The sequence below is a fragment of the Melanerpes formicivorus genome, unplaced genomic scaffold (genome assembly GCF_026170545.1).
Source record: "Melanerpes formicivorus ecotype bairdi unplaced genomic scaffold, bMelFor1.0.p_v2 SCAF_1606, whole genome shotgun sequence".
In the NCBI taxonomy this organism is placed as follows: Eukaryota; Metazoa; Chordata; class Aves; order Piciformes; family Picidae; genus Melanerpes; species Melanerpes formicivorus.
Window position 1 is genome coordinate 1 of NW_027143958.1, and position 21,243 is coordinate 21,243.

General features: G+C 68.5%; 1 protein-coding gene across 1 annotated transcript in view; it reads left to right on the forward strand.

The window, feature by feature from the left end:
* The first annotated feature begins 881 nt into the window (after positions 1-881).
* The window catches only part of LOC137461273 (cadherin EGF LAG seven-pass G-type receptor 2-like), a 38,981-nt gene continuing 18,619 nt past the window's right edge, over positions 882-21,243 (forward strand). The window contains 22 exon segments of the mRNA XM_068171072.1: positions 882-959; positions 961-1,093; positions 3,462-3,563; positions 3,566-3,586; positions 3,697-3,800; positions 3,802-3,868; positions 4,862-4,929; positions 4,931-5,044; positions 6,003-6,116; positions 7,080-7,196; positions 7,198-7,255; positions 8,539-8,579; positions 8,581-8,681; positions 10,288-10,408; positions 12,810-12,993; positions 14,242-14,343; positions 15,276-15,370; positions 16,515-16,724; positions 18,224-18,407; positions 19,520-19,647; positions 19,649-19,853; positions 20,704-20,998. Coding sequence (XP_068027173.1) covers positions 882-959; positions 961-1,093; positions 3,462-3,563; positions 3,566-3,586; positions 3,697-3,800; positions 3,802-3,868; positions 4,862-4,929; positions 4,931-5,044; positions 6,003-6,116; positions 7,080-7,196; positions 7,198-7,255; positions 8,539-8,579; positions 8,581-8,681; positions 10,288-10,408; positions 12,810-12,993; positions 14,242-14,343; positions 15,276-15,370; positions 16,515-16,724; positions 18,224-18,407; positions 19,520-19,647; positions 19,649-19,853; positions 20,704-20,998 — 2,642 coding nt within the window.

Below are 21,243 nucleotides of genomic sequence, written 5' to 3' on the forward strand. Positions count from 1 at the left end.
GGGGCTTGAGGGTCTCTTCGGGGCCTCATGGGTGAGGGGATGGGGGGCTTGAGGGTCTCTTGGGGTCCCCATGGGTGAGGGTAGGGGCTTGAGGGTCTCTTGGGGGCCCCATGGCTCAAGGTGGGAGTTTGAGGGTCTCTTGGGGGTCCCCATGGGTGAGGGTAGGGGCTTGAGGGTCTCTTGGGGGCCCCATGGGTGAGGGGTGGGGGCTTGAGGGTCTCTTGGGGTGCCCCTGGCTCAGGGTGGGAGCTTGAGGGTCTCTTGGGAGTTCCATGGGGTGAGGGAGGGGGCTTGAGGTTGCTTTGAGGTCCCCATGACTGAGGGTAGGGGCTTGAGGGTCTCTTGGGGGTCCCCATGGCTCGGGGTGGGGGCTTGAGGGTCTCTTGGGAGCTCCATGGGTGAGGGAGGGGCTTGAGGGTCTCTTGGGGTCCCCCTGGCTGAGGGTGGGGGACTTGAGGGTGCTTTGGGGTCCCTATGGCTGGGGGTAGGGGGTTGAGGGTCTCCAGGCGTCCCCATGGCTGAGGGGGGGGGTCCCTTTGGGGTCCCCCATGGGGGGGGGGGGGGATACTGGGAGTTCCTTTGGGTCCCCACGGGTGGGGGGAGTGAGTGTCTCTAAGGGGGGTGGGGTGTCCTTTGTTCCCCACGGGTGGGGGCTCTCTGAGGGGGTCCCTGGGGGCGCCCATGGGTGGGGGCGAGAGTCTTTAAGAGGGGCGGGTGGGGAGGGGGGGGGGGTGGTGTCTCCTTTGTTCCCCACAGGTGGGGGGCTCTCTGAGGGGGTCCCTGGGGGCGCCCATGGGTGGGATTGGGATGGGGGGGGGGCGAGAGTGTCTAAGGGGGGGGGGGGTGTCTCCTTTGCTCCCCACGGGTGGGGGCGGTTGACTATGATTGGGGGTCCCTGGCGGGCGGGGGGGGTGGTCGCTGCCGCAGGGTCGCTGGATCTGACGGGGCCGCTGCTGCTGGGGGGGGGTCCCGACCCTGCCCGAGAGCTTCCCGATCCGCAGCCGCAGCTTCGTGGGCTGCATGCGGCACCTGCGCATCGACCAGCGCCCGGTCGACCTGGCAGCCTTCATCGCCAACAACGGCACCGTGCCCGGTGCGGGCACCGCGGGCACCGGGCGGGGGCGGGGGGCACCGGGGGTATCCGGGCTACGGGGGGGAGAGGGGAGGGGGGCAGGAGCTAAGGGGTCTGTGCCCACCGGAGGAAGGGGATGAGGGGGTCGGGGGGTCGGAGGGGGTTAGGGCTGTGGGGTTGTGCCCGCTGGGCGTGGGGTGGGCATTGGGAGGGGTGTGGAGGTGGCACAGCTGTGGGGTTGTGCCCGCTGGGCATGGGGTGGGCATTAGGAGGGGTGTGGAGGTGGCACAGCTGTGGGGTTGTGCCCGCTGGGTATAGAGTGGGCATTGGGAGGGGTGTGGAGGTGGCATGGCCGTGGGGTTGCGCTTGCTGGGCATGAGGTGGACGGTAGGAGGGGTGTGGAGGTGGCAAGGCTGTAGGGTTGTGCCCGCTGGGCATAGGGTGGGCATTAGGAGGGGTGTGGAGGTGGCACAGCTGTGGGGTTGTGCCTGCTGGGCATAGGGTGGAGGTAGGAGGGGTGTGGAGGTGGGCATGGCTGTAGGTTGTGCCCGCTGGGTATAGGGTGGGCATTAGGAGGGGTGTGGAGGTGGCATGGCCGTGGGTTGTGCCCGCTGGGCATGGGGTGGAGGTAGGAGGGGTGTGGAGGTGGCATGGCTGTGGGGTTGTGCCCGCTGGGCATGAGGTGGAGGTAGGAGGGGTGGAGGAGGTGGCATGGCTGAAGGTTGTGCCCGCTGGGTATAGGTGGGCATTAGGAGGGGTGTGGAGGAGGTGGCAAGGTGCTGTAGGGTTGTGCCCGCTGGGCATGGGGTGGGCATTAGGAGGGGGTGTGGAGGTGGCACAGCTGTGGGGTTGTGCCCGCTGGGCATGGGTGGGCATTGGGAGGGACGTGGTAGGTGGCATGACCATGGGATTGTGCCTGCTGGGCATGGGGTGGAGGTAGGAGGGGGTGTGGAGGTGGCAAGGCTGTAGGGTTGTGCCCGCTGGGCATAGGGTGGGCATTGGGAGGGGTGTGGAGGTGGCATGGCCGTGGGGTTGTGCCCGCTGGGCATGGGGTGGAGGTAGGAGGGGTGTGGAGGTGGCAAGGCTGTAGGGTTGTGCCCGCTGGGCATAGGGTGGGCATTGGGAGGGGGTGTGGATGTGCCAGGGCAATGGGGTTATGCCTACTGGGCATGGGGGGTGGGAGGTATGGGGGGCGTGGAGGTGCCAGGGCAATGGGGTTATGCCTACTGGGCATGGGGGGTGGGAGGTATGGGGGGCGTGGAGGTGCCAGAGCCACGGGACTGTGCCCACAGGGCCTGGGGTGGGGGGTTAGGAGGTTGCTGGGTGCCAGGGCCATGGGCTGTGTCCTCTGGGCATGGGATGGGGTTAGGGGGGCGCCAGGGGCTGGAGGGCAATCAAGGGCCTTCGGGGCTGGGGCCAGCGCCCAGGTTGTCTCTGTGCCCTCTGGGCATGGAACTGGGCATATGGAACCCGTGGGGCAGCAGGGGGGGAGGCTGGATGGGTGTCTGGGGGTGGCACCTGGGACCCAGTGCCCGAGAGTCTCAGTGCCCCTTGGGCACGGGCAGAGGAGGCTGAGCCATGCCAGGCCTGCGGGGCTGGGTAAGGGTCATGGGGGGCTGTGGCACCTGGGCATGGGACCGTGGTTAGGAGGTGCCAGGGCTGGAGGGCGGTCAAGGGCCATTGGGGCTGGGACAGTGCCCAGGTGTCTCTGTGCCCCTTGGGCACGGGCAGAGGAGGCTGAGCCATGCCAGGCTGCGGGGTGGGCTGGGGGGGGGGGGGGGGTACGGTGGTGGCGGGTGGCACGGGGGGGGTGTGCCACCAGGGTCAGGGGGGGCTGTGGCACCTGGGCATGGGATGAGATCAGGGGGTGCCAGGGCTAGAGGGCAATCAAGGATCTTTGTGGCTGGGGCAGTGCCCAGGTGTCTTGGGCACGGGCAGAGGAGGCTGAGCCATGCCAGGCTGCGGGGCTGGATAAGGGTCGGGGGGGGCTGTGGCACCTGGGCATGGGATGGGGTTAGAAGGTGCCAGGGCTGGAAGGCAGTCAAGGGTCTTTAGGGCTGGGGCAGTGCCCAGGTGTCTTGGGCACAGGGACAGGAGGCTGAGCCATGCCAGGCTGTGGGGTGGGCTGGGGGTGGGGTAGGGGGGGTGGCGGGTGGCATGGGGGGGTGTGCCACCAGGGTCGGGGGGGCTGTGGCACCTGGGCATGGGATCAGGGGGTGCCAGGGCTGGAGGGCAGTCAAGGGCCTTTGTGACTGGGGCAGTGCCCGGGTGTCTTGGGCACGGCAGAGGAGGCTGAGCCATGCCAGGCTGCGGGGTGGGCTGGGGGGGGGGTAGGGGGGTGGCGGGTGGGCACGGGGGGGGGTGTGAGCCCCGTGCCCCCCTCGCCCAGGCTGCCCTGCCAAGAAGGCTCTGTGCGACCCCAGCCCCTGCCACAACGGGGGCACCTGCGTGCACGAGTGGGAGAGCTTCAGCTGCCGCTGCCCGCTGGGCTTCGGGGCAAGACCTGCCAGGAAGGTACCGGCGGGCACCGGGGGGGGCATCAGAGGGCTGGCAGCGCCCCTCCCCCACACCACACCCCCCCCCTCTCCTCCTCCTCCTCCTCCTCCTCTCCTCTCTCCCCGCAGAGATGGCAAACCCCCAGCGCTTCCTGGGCAGCAGCAGGGTGTCCTGGAGCGGGCTGGCACTGCCCATCACCCTGCCCTGGCACCTGGGGCTCATGTTCCGCACGTCGCCACCCCCGGGGGCTGCTGGTGAGGGCCAGTGCCGGGCCCCGTGCCACCCTCACCCTCCAGGTGTGCCCGGGGGGAGGGGGGTGTGGGCATGGATGGGGAGGAGGGGTTGGCATAGGAAGGGTTGGCATAGAGGGAGGGGGGAGTTATGGCGTGGGAAGGGATTGGCACAGGGGAGGTTGGCATAGGGGAGGTTGGCATAGGGGGAGGTTGGCATAGGGGGGGTTGGCATAGGGGCAAGTGCCAGGGGGGTATTGCCCTGGCAGGGAGGGGGGGGATGGGTGCTGGCACAGGAGGTATTGCCGGGGGGGGGAGTTATGGGCATGGGAGGGGATTGGCACAGGGGAGGTTGGCATAGGGGAGGTTGGCATAGAGGAGATTGGCCTAGGGGCAGTGCCAGGGGGGTATTGCCCTGGAGGGATGGGGGAAGTGGATACTGGCACAGGAGGTATTGCCCAGGAATGATTATGGCCATGGGAGGGGATTGGCACAGGGGAGGTTGGCACAGGGGAGGTTGGCATAGAGGAGATTGGCCTAGGGGCAGTGCCAGGGGGGTATTGCCCTGGGAGGGATGGGGGAAGTGGATACTGGCACAGGAGGTATTGCCCAGGGATGATTATGGCCATGGGAGGGGATTGGCACAGGGGAGGTTGGCACAGGGGAGGTTGGCATAGAGGAGATTGGCCTAGGGGCAGTGCCAGGGGGGTATTGCCCCTGGAGGGGGGTGAGGGGGGATGTGGGGTACTGGCATCACCCAGGGATGGATTATGGCCATGGGAAGGGATTGGCACTGGGAGCATTGGCACAGGGGGCATTGGCATAGGGGGCGTTGGCATTGGGGGTGTTTGGCACAGGGGGTGTTGGCACAGGGGGTGTCGGCATTGGGGGTGTTGGCACAGGGGGTGTTGGCATTGGGGGTGTTGCCCGGGGCAGGGCAGTGCCAGGGGGTTGCCACTCTTGGTGGGGGATCATTGCCCGGGGGGGGCTGGTTGGGGGAGTGGCAGTGCCAGGGGTGCCCCCCCCGGGGTGCAGGTCACCCATGTCCCTCCCTGCAGCTGAGGCGAGGGGCAGCCCGAGGCTGGCATCTGCAGGGGGGGGGCCCGCCTGGCATCGCTGCGGCCTGCCCAGCGCCAAGGTCAACGACGGCGACTGGCACCACCTGCAGCTGGAGCTGCGGGGGGCACCCGGCCGTGCCCCCCCTGCCACCCTCCTCCTCCTCGCCCTCGACTACGGCCGCCACCAGGTACAGGGGCACCAAGGGGGCACGGGGCGGGGGGGGGAACGGAGGCACGGGGTGGGCACTGGGCGGGCACCTCCCCCTGCTCACCTCCTGGGTGGCACCCAGGGCTGTCTGAGTGCCCTCCACGGGGGTGGGCACCTCCCCCGGGCTGGGGGGGGGCATGGAGCAGGGCAGAAACTGGGGCGCTGGCTGGGCACTAGGTGGGCACCCCGGAGGGTCTGAGTGCCCTCCCCCCGTGCCCACAGGCGGTGGCAGACGTGGCAGGGGAGCTGCAGGGGCGGTGGGCACTGGGGGGGGGGGGGGGGGGCGGGGCAGGCATGAGCTGGTGGCACCGTGGAGCAGGGGTGGGCACCTCCATGGGGGTAGGCACCTCCCCGGGGGTGTGGGGGGGCACGGAGCAGGGCAGAAAGTGAGGCACAGGGTGGGCACTGGGTGGGCACCTCCCCCTGCTCACCTCCTGGGTGGCACCCAGGGGTGTCTGAGTGCCCTCCACGGGGGTGGGCACCTCCCCGTGGAGGAGGGGCAGAAACTGAGGCACAGGGTGGGCACTGGGTGGGCACTGCCCCCTGCACCCCGGGGTGTCTGAGTGCCCTCCCCCCGTGCCCACAGGCGGTGGCAGACGTGGCAGGGGAGCTGCAGGGGCTGCGGCTGCGGGCACTGAGCGTGGGGGGGCTGGCAGGGGACGGTGGCACCGTGGAGCAGGGGTGGGCACCTCCCCGGGCTGGGGGGGGCATGGAGCAGGGCAGAAACTGAGGCACAGGGTGGGCACAGGGTGGGCACTGGGCGGGCACCTCCCCCTGCTCACCTCCTGGGTGGCACCCAGGGCTGTCTGAGTGCCCTCCACGGGGGTGGGCACCTCCCCGGGCTGGGGCGGGCATGGAACAGGGCAGAAACTGGGGCACTGGCTGGGCACTAGGTGGGCACCCCGGGGTGTCTGAGTGCCCTCCCCCCGTGCCCACAGGCGGTGGCAGACGTGGCAGGGGAGCTGCAGGGGCTGCGCCTGCGGGCACTGAGCGTGGGGGGGCTGGCAGGGGACGGTGGCACCGTGGAGCAGGGCTTCAGGGGGTGCCTGCAGGTAGGTGGGCACGGGAGAGGGCATGGCACAGGGGTGGCGCCAAAGGGGGAGAGGCTGTGGGCATGGGGGCAGGGGGGCATGGGCCTGGGGGTCTGGGCATAGGGGCACAGGGTTTGGGGACGTGGGCACGGTGCAGGGGGGCATGGGCATGACGGTGGGGGGCACGGGTATGGGCACTGGGGCATGGGCACAGGGCATGGGGACATGGGAATGGTGATAGGGCATGGGGGCAGAGGGGGCATGGCTGGGGGCATGGGGATGAGGGCATGGGCACAGGGCACAGGCACAGGGCAAGGGGACATGGGAATGGTGGTGGGGCATGGGCACAGGGCATGGGCACAGAGCATGAGGGCAGAGGGGGCATGGCTGGGGGCATAGGGATGAGGACATGGGCATGGGGGGGGGTGTATGGGTGTGGGCACAGAGATGTGGGCACTGCAGTGCCCTGGGCAGCTATGGGGTGGCACAAGGTGGGGGGCATGGGGTCCATCAAGGGACAGTGGTGCCCAGGGTGATGATGCCCAGGGGCACTGCTGTCCGGGGGGGGCACTGGTGCCTGGGGTGATGATGCCCAGGTTGATGATGCCCCGGGGGGCACTGGTGCCCAGGGTGATGATATCCAGGGGTGATGATGCCCAGGGGCACTGCTGTCCGGGGGGGGCACTGGTGCCCAGGGTGATGATGCCCAGGTTGATGATGCCCGGGGGGCACTGATGCCCGGGGTGACGATTCCTGGGGGCACTGGTGTCCGGGGTGCTGCTGCCCGGGGTGCTGGTGCCCGGGGGGGGCACTGGTGTCCGGGGGTGCTGGTGCCCGGGGGGGCACTGCTGCCCAGGGGGGCACTGCTGCCCTGGGGGCACTGCTGCCCCTGGGTGCGGTGCTGCTGCCCGGGGTGCTGATGCCCAGGGTGCTGCTGCCCGGGGGGGGCACCGGTGCCCGGCGCTGAGGGCTGCGGCCGCGCAGGGCGTGCGCGTGGGCGAGGCGGGCGGCGGCGCCCTGGCACTGAGCGTGGCACAGGCGGCACAGGTGAACGTGGAGGGAGGCTGTGCCCTGCCCGACCCCTGCGACTCGGGGCCCTGCCCCCCCCCACAGCTACTGCAGCGACGACTGGGACAGCTTCTCCTGCCGCTGCCAGCCTGGTGAGTGCCCCTGGCACTGCCACCCCCTGGCACTGCCACACTGCCACTGCCCCCCTGCCGCTGCCCCCTGCCGCTGCCAGCCTGGTGAGCGCCCTGGCACTGCCCCTGGCACTGCCACCCCCCTGGCACTGCCACACTGCCACTGCCCCCTGCCACTGCCCCCCTGCCGCTGCCAGCCTGGTGAGTGCCCCCTGGCACTGCCACCCCCCTGGCACTGCCAGCCTAGCACTGCCCCCTGCCACTGCCCCCCTGCCACTGCCATCCTGGTGAGTGCCCCCTGGCACTGCTACCCCCCTGGCACTGCCAGCCTAGCACTGCCACACTGCCACTGCCCCCTGCTGCTGCCCCCTGCCGCTGCCAGCCTGGTGAGCGCCCCTGGCACTGCCCCTGGCACTGCCACCCCCCTGGCACTGCCATCCTAGCACTGCCCCCCTGCCGCTGCCAGCCTGGTGAGTGCCCTGCCACTGCCCCTGGCACTGCCAAGCCTAGCACTGCCCCCTGCCACTGCCCCTGCCACTGCCCCTGGCACTGCCACCACCTGGCACTGCCACACTGCCCACTGACCCCCACCACTGGCCCCTGCCACTGCCCCTTGGCACTGCCACCTTGCCACTGCCAGCCTGGTGAGCACCCTGGCACTGCCTCTGGCACTGCCCCTGGCACTGCCACACTGCCACTGCCACCCTACCACTGCCTCCTGCCACTGCCAGCCTGGTGAGCGCCCTGGCACTGCCCCTGCCACTGCCACCCCAATACTGCCACCCCCAGGCATTGCCACCCCTGGCACTGCCACCCTGGCACTGCCCCCTACCCCTGACACCCCAACACTGCTGCCTTGGCACTGCCCCCCGCCTCTGGCACCCTGCCACTGCCGCCCTGGCACTGCCATCCCTCCCCTGCCACCCTTGGCCACTGCCCCCACAACGCTGCCAACCCCCTGAGCTCTGCCACCCCCAGGCTCAGATGCCCCTCACTGTCCCTTGGGCACTGCTGGCACTGGCATGGCCACCTTCCCTGGGCACTGCCAACCCCCCCTGCCCCACCACTGCCCCCAGGGCACTGCCATCCCCCTGCCAATCGAGTGCCAACACCCTGCCTGGGCACTGCCACCCCTCAGCGCTGTCCCCCTGCCTATTGCCACCCTCTTGGCACCGTCCCCTGGGCACTGCCCCCGCTCTGGGGGGCACCACCACCCTTGCCACGGTCCCGAGGGCACTGCCACCCCTCCCCCAGTGCCCTCCCTGCCCTCTGGTGCCCCCAGCTGTGCCCATCCTTGTGCCCAGGCTACTTTGGTGAGAGCTGTGTCAGCGCCTGTGCCCTCAACCCCCTGCCAGCCCCCTGCCACCTGTGCCCGCAAGCCTGGCACGGCACAGGGCTACAGCTGCGAGTGCCCCCAGGGCCACTTCGGTGCCTACTGCGAGCACAGGTGAGTGGCACCCGGGGGCTGGGCACCTGCAGCCTGGGGGGCACCTCCTGGGCATCCGCCCCTCCCTCTTGCCAGGCTGGGGGGGGGGGCAGGCGAGGGGCAGGGGGGGGCACATGGGGGGCACATGGGGGGCACATGGGGGGCACATGAGGGGGCACAGGGAGGGGGCACAGGGGGGCACATGGGGGGCACATGGGGGCACATGGGGGGCACATGGGGGGCATGGTGCCATGGATGGGCAGGGTGGGCACAGAGGTGACTGCAGAGGGCAGGGTGGGCACATGGGGGGCACATGGCAGGCATGGTGCCCATGGATGGGGCAAGGTAGGCACATGGGGGGCATGGTGCCATGGATGGGCAGGGTGGGCACAGAGGTGGCAGCAAAGGGCAGGGTGGGCACATGGGGGGCATATGGGTGGCACATGGGGGGCATGGTGCCATGGATGGGGCAGGGTGGGCACAGAGGTGGCAGTAAAGGGCAGGGTGGGCACATGGGGGGCACATGGGGGGCATGGTGCCATGGATGGGGCAGGGTGGGCATGGGATGGGCACAGTGCCCATGCAAGAGCCATGGTGGCCACGCAAGGGGCGGGGTGGGCACACGTGGGGCACAGGGGCTGTACCCCTAAGGGGCAGGGTGGGCACACGGGGGGCACAGGGGTGCAGGGGCTGTGCAAGGGGCAGCGTGGCATGAAAGGGGCAGGGTGGGCATGGTGCCCATGCCAGTGGCACAGTGGGCATTCAAGGGGCATGGCACAGGCACGGTGGTTGTGGAGGAGGCAGGGGGTGGGCACACGGAGGGCACAGTGCCCATGGGGGTGGCAGAGTGGCTGTGCAAGATCCAAGGCGGGGGAGCAAGGGGCAGGGTGGGCACAGGGTGGGCACAGGGTGGGTGCAGTGCCCATGCAAGAGCCACAGTGGCCATGCAAGGGGCAGGATGGGCACAGGGTGGGCGCAGGATGGGCACAGTGCCCATTCAAGAGCCACAGTGCCCATGCAAGGGGCAGGATGGGCACAGGGTGGGCACAGGGTGGGCACAGTGCCCATGCAAGAGCCACGGTGGCCATGCAAGGGGCAGGATGGGCACAGGGTGGGTGCAGGGTGGGCACAGTGCCCCATTCAAGAGCCACAGTGCCCATGCAAGGGGCAGGATGGGCACAGGGTGGGCACAGGGTGGGCACAGGGTGGGCACAGTGCCCATGCAAGAGCCACGGTGGCCATGCAAGGGGAAGGGTGGGCACAGGGTGGGTGCAGGGTGGGCACACTGCCTATGCCAAAGCCACGATGCCCATGTTCATGGTGCCCATGCAAGGGGCAGGGTGGGCACAGGGTGGGCACAGGGTGGGCACACTGCCTATGCAAGAGCCACAGTGCCCATGCTCATGGTGCCCATGCAAGGGGCAGGGTGGGCACACCTGGGGCAGAGTGAGGCTGGCAGGGTGGGGCAGGAGGAGCCCAGAGGCTGTCCAGGGGGCAGGGTTGGGCACACAGAGGGCACAAGGAGCATGGGATGGGCACGGGGGTGGGGGAGGTGGCCACGGCAGGCGGTGCCAGGCGGTGCCAGGCGGTGCCAGGCGGTGCCAGCCACGTGGTGCCATGCCCCCAGGGAGGCCCAGCCGTGCCCCCGGGGCTGGTGGGGGCAGCCCACGTGTGGGCCCTGCAGCTGCGATGTGGCCAAGGGCTTCGACCCTGACTGCAACAAGACCACAGGAGAGTGCCACTGCAAGGTGGGTACCGGCCCTGGCACCCGCCCTGGCACCCGCCCTGCCCGCCCTCACCCTAGGGGATGGTGCCACCCACCCCACATGGCACCACCACCACCCCCAAATGATGCCACCCCCCCTCATATGGCACCACCAGCCCCCCAACGGTGCCACCCCCTAAATGGTGCCAACCCCCCCATATGGCACCCCCCACCCCCCCCCAATGGTGCCACCCCCTTAGTGGTGCCAGCCCCCTAAATGATGCCATCCCCCCCACAATGGTGCCACCCCCTCCTATATGGCACCCCCCCCAAATGATGCCAACCTCCCCATATGGCACTGCCCCCTAAATGATGCCACCCCCCCCAATGGTGCCACCCCTCCTATATGGCACCACCCCCTTACTGGTGCCACCCCCCACCCCCCCCAAATGATGCCACCCCCCTCATGTGGCACCATCCCCCCCTTAAAGGGTGCCAACCCTCTGCAAATGATGCCACCCCCCTTAATGGTGCCAACCCCCTTAAATGATGCCACCCCCCCCAATGGCACCACCCCCTCACACGGTGCCACACCCCCCCAAATGATGCCACCCCCCCCCACATGGCACCAACCCCCCCCCCCCAAACGGTGCCACCCCCTTAGTGGTGCCAGCCCCCTAAATGATGCCAACCTCCCCATATGGCACTACCCCCTAAATGATGCCACGCCCCACACACACACAATGGTGCCACCCCTCCTATATGGCACCACCCCCTTAACGGTGCCACACCCCCCACCCACAAATGATGCCACCCCCCCCCATATGGCACCACCACCCCTCACAATGGTGCCACCCCCCTAAATGATGCCAACCCCCCCATATGGCATCACCCCCACTAAATGCTGCCACTCCCACTAAATGGTGCCAGCCCCCCAATGGTGCCACCCCCCCAAATGATGCCACCCCCTCACAGGGTGCCAACCTGCCTAAATGGTGCCAAGCACCCTAAATGATGCCATCCCCCCCCAATGGTGCCACCCCTCCTATATGGCACCACCCCCTTAATGGTGCCACCCCCCACCCCCCTAAATGATGCCACCCCCTCTATGTGGCACCATCCCCCCCTTAAAGGGTGCCAACCCTCTGCAAATGATGCCACCCCCCTTAATGGTGCCAATCCCCTTAAATGATGCCACCCCCCCATATGGCACCACCACCCCTCACAATGGTGCCAGCCCCCCAAATGATGCCACCCCCCCCCCACATGGCACCAACCCCCCCCCCCCAAACGGTGCCATCCCCTTAGTGGTGCCAGCCCCCTAAATGATGCCAACCTCCCCATATGGCACTACCCCCTAAATGATGCCACCCCCCCCCACAATGGTGCCACCCCTCCTATATGGCACCACCCCCTTAATGGTGCCACCCCCCACCCCCCAAATGATGCCACCCCCCCCCCATGTGGCACGACCCTCCCCCCAATGGTGCCACCCCCTTAGTGGTGCCAACCCCCTAAATGATGCCAACCCCCCTATATGGCACTACCCCTTTAATGGTGCCACCCCCCCAAATGATGCCACCCCCTCACAGGGTGCCAACCCCCCTAAATGATGCCACCCCCACTAAATGGCACACACACACCCCCCGCAACTGGCACCCCCCCCCCCAAATGATGCCACCCCCCCGTATGGCACTACCCCACCTAAATGGTGCCACCCACCCAATGGTGCCACCCCTTAATGGTGCCACCCCCCCCAAATGACGCCACCCCCCCCCAGTGGCACCACCCCCCCCAATGGTGCCACCTCTAATGGTGCCAACCCCTTCAAATGATGCCACCCTCCTAAATGATGCCACCCCCCCCCATATGGCACCACCCTCCCAATGGCAGCACCCTCCCTTAATGGTGCCAACCCCCTTTAACGATGCCACCCCCCCTAATGGCACCACCCCCCCCAAATGGTGCCAGCCCCCCATACGACACCACCCCCCCCAAACGGTACCAACCCCCTTGAATGGTGCCAGCCCCCACAAACCGTGCCACCCCTCCCTAATGATGCCACCCCCCACCTGGCACCATCCTTTCCAACTGGGCACCACCCTCCTAAATGATGCCACCCTCCCATATGGCACCACCCCCCCAAAATGATGCCACCCCCCACCTGGCACTACCCCTTCCAACTGGGCACCACCCTCCTAAATGATGCCACCCCCCCCATATGGCACCACCCCCCAAAATGATGCCACCCCCCACCTGGCACCACCCCTTCCAACTGGGTGCCACCCTCCTAAATGATGCCAACCCCCCTAACTGGCACCACCACCCAACTGGCGCCACCACCCCAAACGATGCCACCCCCTACACGGCACCACCCGCACTAAACGATGCCACCCCTGCCCCCGCCCCCTGCCCACCTCCCTCTCTCCCCACCCCCCCCTCAGGAGAATCACTTCCGGCCGGTGGGCAGCGATCGGTGCCAGCCCTGCGAGTGCTACCCGACCGGCTCCCTGTCCCGGCGCTGCGATGCCAGCAGCGGGCAGTGCCCCTGCAAGGGTGGAGTCATCGGGCGGCACTGCGACCGCTGCGACAATCCCTTCGCCGAGGTGACGGCCGGCGGCTGCGAAGGTAGGGCACGGCCTGCCCCCTGCTGCCCCCCTGCCGGCAGCCCCCGGTAACCCTGCGGTACCCTGCTGGCACCCTGCTGCCCCCTGCTGGCAGCCCCTGGTAACCCTGCGGTACCCTGCTGGCACCCTGCGCCTCCCTGCTGGCAGCCCCTGGTAACCCTGCTGGCACCCTGCGCCTCCCTGCTGGCACCCCCTGGTAACCCTGCGGTACCCTGCTGGCACCTGCTGGCAGCCCCTGGTAACCCTGTGGTACCCTGCTGGCACCCTGCTGCCCCCCTGCTGGCAGCCCCTGGTAACCCTGCGGTACCCCTGCTGGCACCCTGCGCCTCCCTGCTGGCACCTGCTGGCAGCCCCTGGTAACCCTGCGGTACCCTGCTGGCACCCTGCTGCCCCCTGCTGGCAGCCCCTGGTAACCCTGCGGTACCCTGCTGGCACCCTGCGCCTCCCTGCTGGCACCCCTTGGTAACCCTGCGGTACCCTGCTGGCACCCTGCGCCTCCCTGCTGGCACCCCCTGGTAACCCTGCGGTACCCTGCTGGCACCCTGCGCTTCCCTGCTGCCACCTGCTGGCAGCCCCTGGTAACCCTGCGGTACCCTGCTGGCACCCTGCTGCCCCCTGCTGGCACCTGCTGGCAGCCCCTGGTAACCCTGCGGTACCCTGCTGGCACACTGTGGTACCCTTGTGGTGCCCTGCTGGCACCCTGTGTCTCCCTGCTTGCACCCTGCTGGCACCCTGTGCTACCCTGCTGGCACACTGTGCTACCCTACTCTCACTGCTGGCAGCCTGTGGTACCCTGCTGGCACACTGTAGTACCCTGCTGGCACCCTGTGATACCCTACTGGCACCCTGAGGTACCCTGCTGGCACACTGTAGCACCCTACAGTCACCTGCTGGCACCCTGTGATACCCTGTGGTACCCTACTGGCACCCTGTGGTATCCTGCTGGCACCCTGCAGCCATCCTACATGCTGGTGGCCAGGTGGCAGTGCCATGACCCTGTGGCACCCTGGGTGCTGGTGGCCAGGTGGCACTGCCCTGCCATGACCCTGTGGCACCCTGGGTGCTGGTGAGCAGGTGGCACTGCCCCTGCCATGACCCTGTGGTGCCCTATGGCACCCTGCTGCCACTCTGGGTGCTGGTGAGCAGGTGGCACTGCCCTGCCACGACCCTGTGGCACCCTGCTGCCACCCTGGGTGCTGGTGGCCAGGTGGCAGTGCCTTGAGCCTGTGCCACCCTGCTCTGCCCACAGTGAACTACGACAGCTGCCCCCGTGCCATCGAGGCCAGCATCTGGTGGCCTCGTACCCGCTTCGGGCTGCCAGCTGCTGCCCCCTGCCCCAAGGGCTCCGTCGGTAGGTGGCGACCTGGGCACAGGGCAGGGGCTGGCACCACGGTGATGCTGAAGGGGTGGGGAAGGACAGGACACTGGCATGGCACTGCCCACGGGGGTGGCACTGCTGGGCTTGGGGAGGGGGTGGCACCGTGGAGGCACCACTGGGATGGGGCTGGGAGGTGATGCCATGGTGGTGGCATCGTGGTGGCACCAGTGGGATGGGGCTGAAGGGTGGTGCCATGGTAGGGGCACGAGTTGGATGGGGTTGGAGTTGGGGTTGGGGAGGTGATGCCACCATGGGGTGGCACTGCTGGGCTTGGTGGCAAGGGGGGTGGCACCACTGGGGTGGGATTGGGGAGGTGATGCCATGGTGGCACTGCTGGGCTTGGTGGCAGGGGGGTGGCACCGCTGGGATGGGGTTGGGGAGGTGATGCCATGGTAGAACTCCTGGGCTGGGGGTGGCACCATGGTGGCACTGCTGGGCTTGGTGGCAAGGGGCTGGCACCATGGTGGCACCACTGGGACGGGACTGGGGAGGTGATGCCATGGTAACACTGCTGGGCTTGGCAGCAGGGGTGGCACTCCTGGGCTGGGGGTGGCACCATGGTGGCACTGCTGGGCTTGGTAGCAAGGGGGTGGTACCACTGGGATGGGGTTGGAGAGCTGATGTCATGGTGGCACTGCTGGGCTTGGCAGCAGGGGTGGCACTCCTGGGCTGGGGGTGGCACCATGGTGGCACTTCTGGGCTTGGTGGCAAGGGGGGTGGCACCGTGGCGGCACCAGTGGGGTGGGGTTGAGTAGGGGACACTGTGGTGGCACCACTGAGATGGGAGCAGGGGGCACACTGCTGGCACAGGGTGGCAGAGGTGGGGATGGAGGCTGGCGGGTGCCAGGCTGTGGCATGGCTGGGGCTGGGCTGGGCCCCTGGCAGTGCCAACTGTGTGCCCACAGGCACGGCCGTGCGGCACTGTGACGAGCACAAGGGCTGGCTGCCCCCCAACCTCTTCAACTGCAGCTCCCTGGCATTCGCTGCCCTGCGGGCATGGGTGAGTGCCCCCGCAGGCTGGCACGGGGGGGCACGGGGGGGACGTGGAGAGCTGGGGGAGAGGAACCTCCTGGGGCTGAGCCAGGGCAGGGGCAGGGAACTGCCCCTGGGGAGCAGCAACCTCCTGCAGCAGCACAGCTGAGGGGGGACCTGCTGGAGAGCAGCTCCAAGGAGCAGCAGCTGGGAGTGCTGGGGGCCAGCAAGGTCCCCAGGAGCCAGCAAGGAGCCCTCAGGGCCAAGGAGCTCCATGGGGGCCTGGGGGGCATGGAGAAGAGTGTGGCCAGCAGGGCAGGGGAGGGGCTGCTGCCCCTCTGCTCTGCCCCAGCCAGGCCACAGCTGGAGCCCTGGGGCCAGCTCTGGGCTCCCCAGCTCAGGAGGGACAGAGCAGTGCTGGAGAGAGTGCAGGGGAGGCTGGGAAGCTGCTGAGGGGCCTGGAGCAGCTCTGGCAGCAGCAAAGGCTGAGAGCCCTGGGGCTGAGAGCCTGGAGCAGAGCAGCCCCAGAGGGCAGCTGAGCAATGCTCAGCAAGAGCTAAAGGAGCTGTGGGGGGCAAGAGGCTGGGGCCAGGCTCTGCTGAGTGGTGCCCAGGGCCAGGCCAAGGGGCAAGGGGCACAGAGCGGCAGGCAGGAGGTTGGAGCTGAGCAGGAGGAGAAAGTTGTTTGGGGTGAGGCTGCTGGAGCCTGGAGCAGGCTGCCCAGAGAGGTTGTGGAGTCTGCTGGGGGGGAGAGCTTCCAACCCCCCCTGGGCACTGTGCCCCTGGGCAAGCTGCTGGGGGAGCCCTGCTGGGGCAGGGGTTGGAGTGGCTGAGCTCTGCTGGGGGAGCCCTGCTGGGGCAGGGGTTGGAGTGGCTGAGCCCTGCTGGGGGAGCCCTGCTGGGGCAGGGGTTGGAGTGGCTGAGCTCTGCTGGGGGAGCCCTGCTGGGGCAGGGGTTGGAGTGGCTGAGCTCTGCTGGGGGAGCCCTGCTGGGGCAGGGGTTGGAGTGGCTGAGCTCTGCTGGGGGAGCCCTGCTGGGGCAGGGGGGGGTTGGGCAGGGTGAGCTCCGGAGCTCCCTTCCAGCCTGCCCCACGCCGTGGGGGCTCCGGGGAGGGGGGGGGTGGCACGGTGCCGGCTGCGCGGTGTCCCCGCTGAGGTCCCCTCCCCGTCGCAGGCGGAGCGGCTGGCCCGGAACGAGTCCCGGCTGGACGTGGCACAGTCCCGCAGGGTGGCGCTGCAGCTGCGGGAGGCCACCCGCCACACCCCTGCCTACTTCGGCAGCGACCTGCGCCTGGCATACGGCCTGGCAACGCGGCTGCTGCGCCACGAGAGCGCCCAGCGGGGCTTCCGCCTGGCTGCCACCCAGGATGCCCACTTCACCGAGGTGCCACCCCCGGGACGGGCGGCGTGGGGCGCGGCGGGAGGGGCTGAGGGCACGGCGGTGGGCACCACCCCCCGGAGCATGGGCTGCTGCAGGGCCAACGGTGGGCACTCACCTGGGTGATAGGTGCCCGTCTGAGTGGGTGAAGGAGGATCGATGCCAGGGAAATGGGCACCCATCTGGGTGGGCAAAGGAGGATCAATGCCAGGGTGATAGGTGCCCATGTGGGTGAAGGAGGATTGATGCCAGGGAGATGGGCACCCATCTGGGTGGGTGCAGGAGGCTCAATGCCAGGGAGATGGGCACCCATCTGGGTGGGCAAAGGAGGATCAATGCTGCCAGGGAGATGGGCACCCATCTGGGTGGGTGAAGGAGGATCAATGCCAGGGTGATAGGTGCCCATGTGGGTGAAGGAGGATTGATGCCAGGGTGATGGGCACCCATCTGGGTGGGTGCAGGAGGATCAATGCCAGGGAGATGGGCACCCATCTGGGTGGGCAAAGGAGGCTCAATGCCAGGGAGATGGGCACCCATCTGGGTGGGCAAAGGAGGGTCGATGCCAGGGTGATAGGTGCCCATGTGGGTAAAGATCAGTGCCAGGGTGATTGGTGCCCATGTGGGTGGGTGGTGCAGGAAGATCAATGCCAGGGTGAAGGGCACCTGTCTGGATGGGTTGGTGCAGGAGGGAGATCAATGCCAGGGTGATTGGTGCCCGTGTGGGTGAGTTGATGAAGGAGGATCGATGCCAGGGTGATAGGTGCCCATCTGGGTGGGTGAAGGAGGCTCAATGCCAGGATGGGCACCCATCTGGGGGGGTGAAGGAGGCTCAATGCCAGGGTGATGGGCACCCATCTGGGGGGGGTGAAGGAGGCTCAATGCCAGGGTGATGGGCACCCATCTGGGGGGGTGAAGGAGGCTCAATGCCAGGGTGATAGATGCCCATGTGGGTGGGTGGGTGAAGGAGGATCGATGCCAGGGTGATAGGTGCCCATCTGAGGGGCTGAAAGAGGCTCAGTGCCAGGGGTGGTGGGCACCCTCATGAGTGGGTGGTTGCAGGGTGTTGGGCTGGTGGGCACCATCCTGGGGAGGGAGGGTGTGGAAGACAGGAGTCCAGATGCCAGGGTGCTGGGCACCCTTTTGGAAGGTGCCAGGGCACTTCCTCCATGCACCGTGGGGGGGGGTGGAGGAGGCTCAGTGCCAAGGTGCTTGGTGCCCCTTCCAAAGGTGCTGCACGCTGGGGCAGGGCTTGCCTGGGAGCAGCTGGCAGTGCCAGGGCACCTCCTCCATGCCTTGCTCCCCACGGACTTGTGCCTGGGGTGGGGCACGATGCCCTCCCTTCCATGAGCCCTGATGCCAGGGCGATGGGCACCCCTCAGCTTGAGGTGGTGTGGAGGGGCTTACAGCATTGGCACCCCCCGGAGCCTTGGGGGGGAGGCAAAGCAGAAGGTGGGCAAAGCCCTGCCCGGATGCCAGGGTGACTGGCACGGGTTGGGCCCTGGCAGAACCTGCTGCGGGTGGGCAGTGCCCTGCTGGACAGCAGCAACAAGAGGCACTGGGAGCTGATCCAGCAGAGCGAGGGGGGCACAGCCTGGCTGCTCAAGCACTTCGAGGACTATGCCAGCGCCCTGGCACAGAACATGCCCCAGACCTACCTCAGCCCCTTCACCATCGTCACCCCCAACATCGGTGAGTGGGCACCCCCCTGGGCACGGCACGGGGACAGGGGGACAGGGGACTGGGCACAGAAGGTGGCAGGCAGGGAGTGGTGGGGACTGGAGGGTGCCCAGGGACAGGGTATTGGGGGCAAGGGGGTGCCAGGGACAGGGTATTGGGGGCAGGGGGGTGCCAGGGACAGGGTATTGGGGCAGGGGGGGTGCCCAGGGAGGGGGTGGTGGGGACTAGAGGGTGCCCAGGGACAGGGTGTTGGGGCAGGGGGTGCCCAGGGAGGGGGTGGTGGGGACTGGAGGGTGCCCAGGGACAGGGTATTGGGGCAGGGGGGGTGCCAAGGACAGGGTGTTGGGGGCAGGGGGGTGCTGGGGGCAGGGTGTTGGGGACTGGGAGATGCCCAAGGACAGGGTGTTGGGGGCACAAGGGTGCCAGGGGCAGGGTGTAGGGGACAGGGGATGCCAGGGACAGGGGGTGCCAGGGATGGGGTGTTGGGGACTGGAGGGTGCCCGGGGCAGTGTGTAGGGGACAGGGGGTGCCAGGGGCTGGGTGTTGGGGAATGGGGGTGCCAGGGATGGGGTGTTTGGGACAGGGGTTGCTGGGGGCAGGAGGGTGCCAGGGACAGGGCATTGGGACAGGGGCGTGCCAGGGATGGGGTGTTGGGGACTGGAGGGTGCCCAGGGGACAGGGTGTAGGGGACAGGGCATGCCAGGGACAGGGGGTGCCCAGGGGCTGGGTGTTGGGACAGGGGGTGCCAGGGATGGGGTGTCAGGGGCAGGGGTTGCTGGGGGCAGGGGGGTGCCAGGGATGGGGTGTTGGGACAGGGGGTGCCAGGGACGGGGTGTTTGGGGCAGGGGTTGCTGGGGGCAGGGGGGTGCCAGGGACAGGGCGTTGGGACAGGGCGTTGGGACAGGGGGTGCCAGGGCTGGGGTGTTTGGGGTAGGGGGCAGCAGGGGGGGCAGGGTGTTGGGGACTGGGGGGTGCTGGGATCCATGGGTGGTGCCAGGCACAGGGGGCGCCAGGGTCCACGGGTGCTGGGACCCGCGGGCGGTGGCAGGCAGAGGGGGCGGCGGGTGCCAGGCGGCGGGGTGCCAGGCGGCGGGGTGCCAAGCGGCGGGTGCCCGGTGCCGCAGTGGTGTCGGTGGTGCGGCTGGACAAGGGCAGCTCGGCCGGTGCCAGGCTGCCTCGCTACGAGGCGCTGCGGGGGGAGAAGCCTCCGGACCTGGAGACCACTGTGATCCTCCCGGACAGCCTCTTCCGGCCCCCCCGAGGGCAGGCGTGAGTCCAGCGGGCACCGGCGGGGGCACGGCGGGGCTGGCACAGGCTCGGGGAAGCAGCGCTGGCACGGCTGGCAGCGCTGGCACGGCTGGGCAGGGCGACAGGGGCTCCGCTGCCGCCCTGGGGCTGGCAGGGGTGGGGGCGGTGCCCGTACGGCCATGGGAGGGACTGGCACAGCTGGGGACCTTGGCAGGGGGTTGGCATGGTTAGGGGCACTGGCTTGGCGCTGGCAGGGGTGGGGGTGAGGGGCGGTGCCCCCATGGCCGTGGGAGGGACTGGGCACAGCTGGGGACGCTGAAAGGGGGTTGGCATGGTTGGGGATACCAGCTAGGAGCTGGCAGGCTTTGGGGGGGTGCCCATGTTGCCATGGCAGAGACTGGCACAGCTGGAGACACTGGAAGGGGGTTGGCATGGTTGGGGGGCACCAGGTTGCCCATGTTGCCATGGAAGGGACTGGCACAGCTGGAGACACTGGAAGGGGGTTGGCATGGTTGGGGGCACCAGGTTGCCCGTGTTGCCATGGAAGGGACTGGCACAGCTGGAGACATGGTTGGCATGGTTGGGGGCACCAGCTTGGAGCTGGCAGGGTTGAAGACCATGAATGTGGCACTGGGGTTGGCAGGACCAGGGGGAGCCTGGCATGGAGCTGGCAGAGTTGGGGGCACCCCAATCTGGCCATGAGGGCTGGCATGACTGGGGACACTGGCATGGGTCTGGCAATGGTGGGGACCCCAGGGTGGCAGTGGCATGGATGGGGACCCTGGCATGGAGCTGGCAACGCTGGGGACCCCAGGGTGGCAGTGGAGCTGGCAGGATGGGGACCCTGGCATGGGGCTGGCATTGCTGGAGACCCCAGGGTGGCAGTGGCATGGCTGGGGACCCTGGCATGGGGCTGGCAATGCTGGGGACCCCAGGGTGGCAGTGGAGCTGGCAGGATGGGGAGCCTGGCATGGGGCTGGCAATGCTAGGGACCCCAGGGTGGCAGTGGCACAGATGGGGACCCTGGCATGAGGCTGGCAAGGCCAATGCCTCGTGCCAGCCCCCTGCCCATGCACTCCAGATCCCTCAGCTGGGCACCGGCAGGCAGCTCAGGGCGGCACAGGTGGGCAGGAGGAGGAGGAGGAGGAGGAGGAGGAGGAGGCTGAAGAGGCAGATGAGGAGGAGGAGGATGAAGAGGAGGAGGAGGAGGAGGAGGAGGAGGAGGTGCCCCTGGTGAGCAGGCACAGGTGGCAGCCGGCCCTGGGCGAGGGCCAGGCCATCGCCAGCGTCATCATCTACCGCACCCTGGCGGCGCTGCTGCCACAGCAGTACGACAGCGACAAGAGGAGCCTCAGGTGCCCACCATGCCCAGGGCACGGGGGGGGCCAGGCCCTGGGAGGGCATCTCTGGGGTGCTGGGAGGTGGAGGGATGGGAAGGGTGCCCAAGGGTTGCCCGTGTGGTGCCAGGGTGAGGGATGGCATCTCTGGGCTGCGGGGAGAGGGAGGGATGGGAAGGGTGCCCAAGGATGCCCATGTGGTGCCAGGGTGCTGGGAGATGGAGGGCTGGGAAGGGTGCCCAAGGGTGCCCATGTGGTGCCAG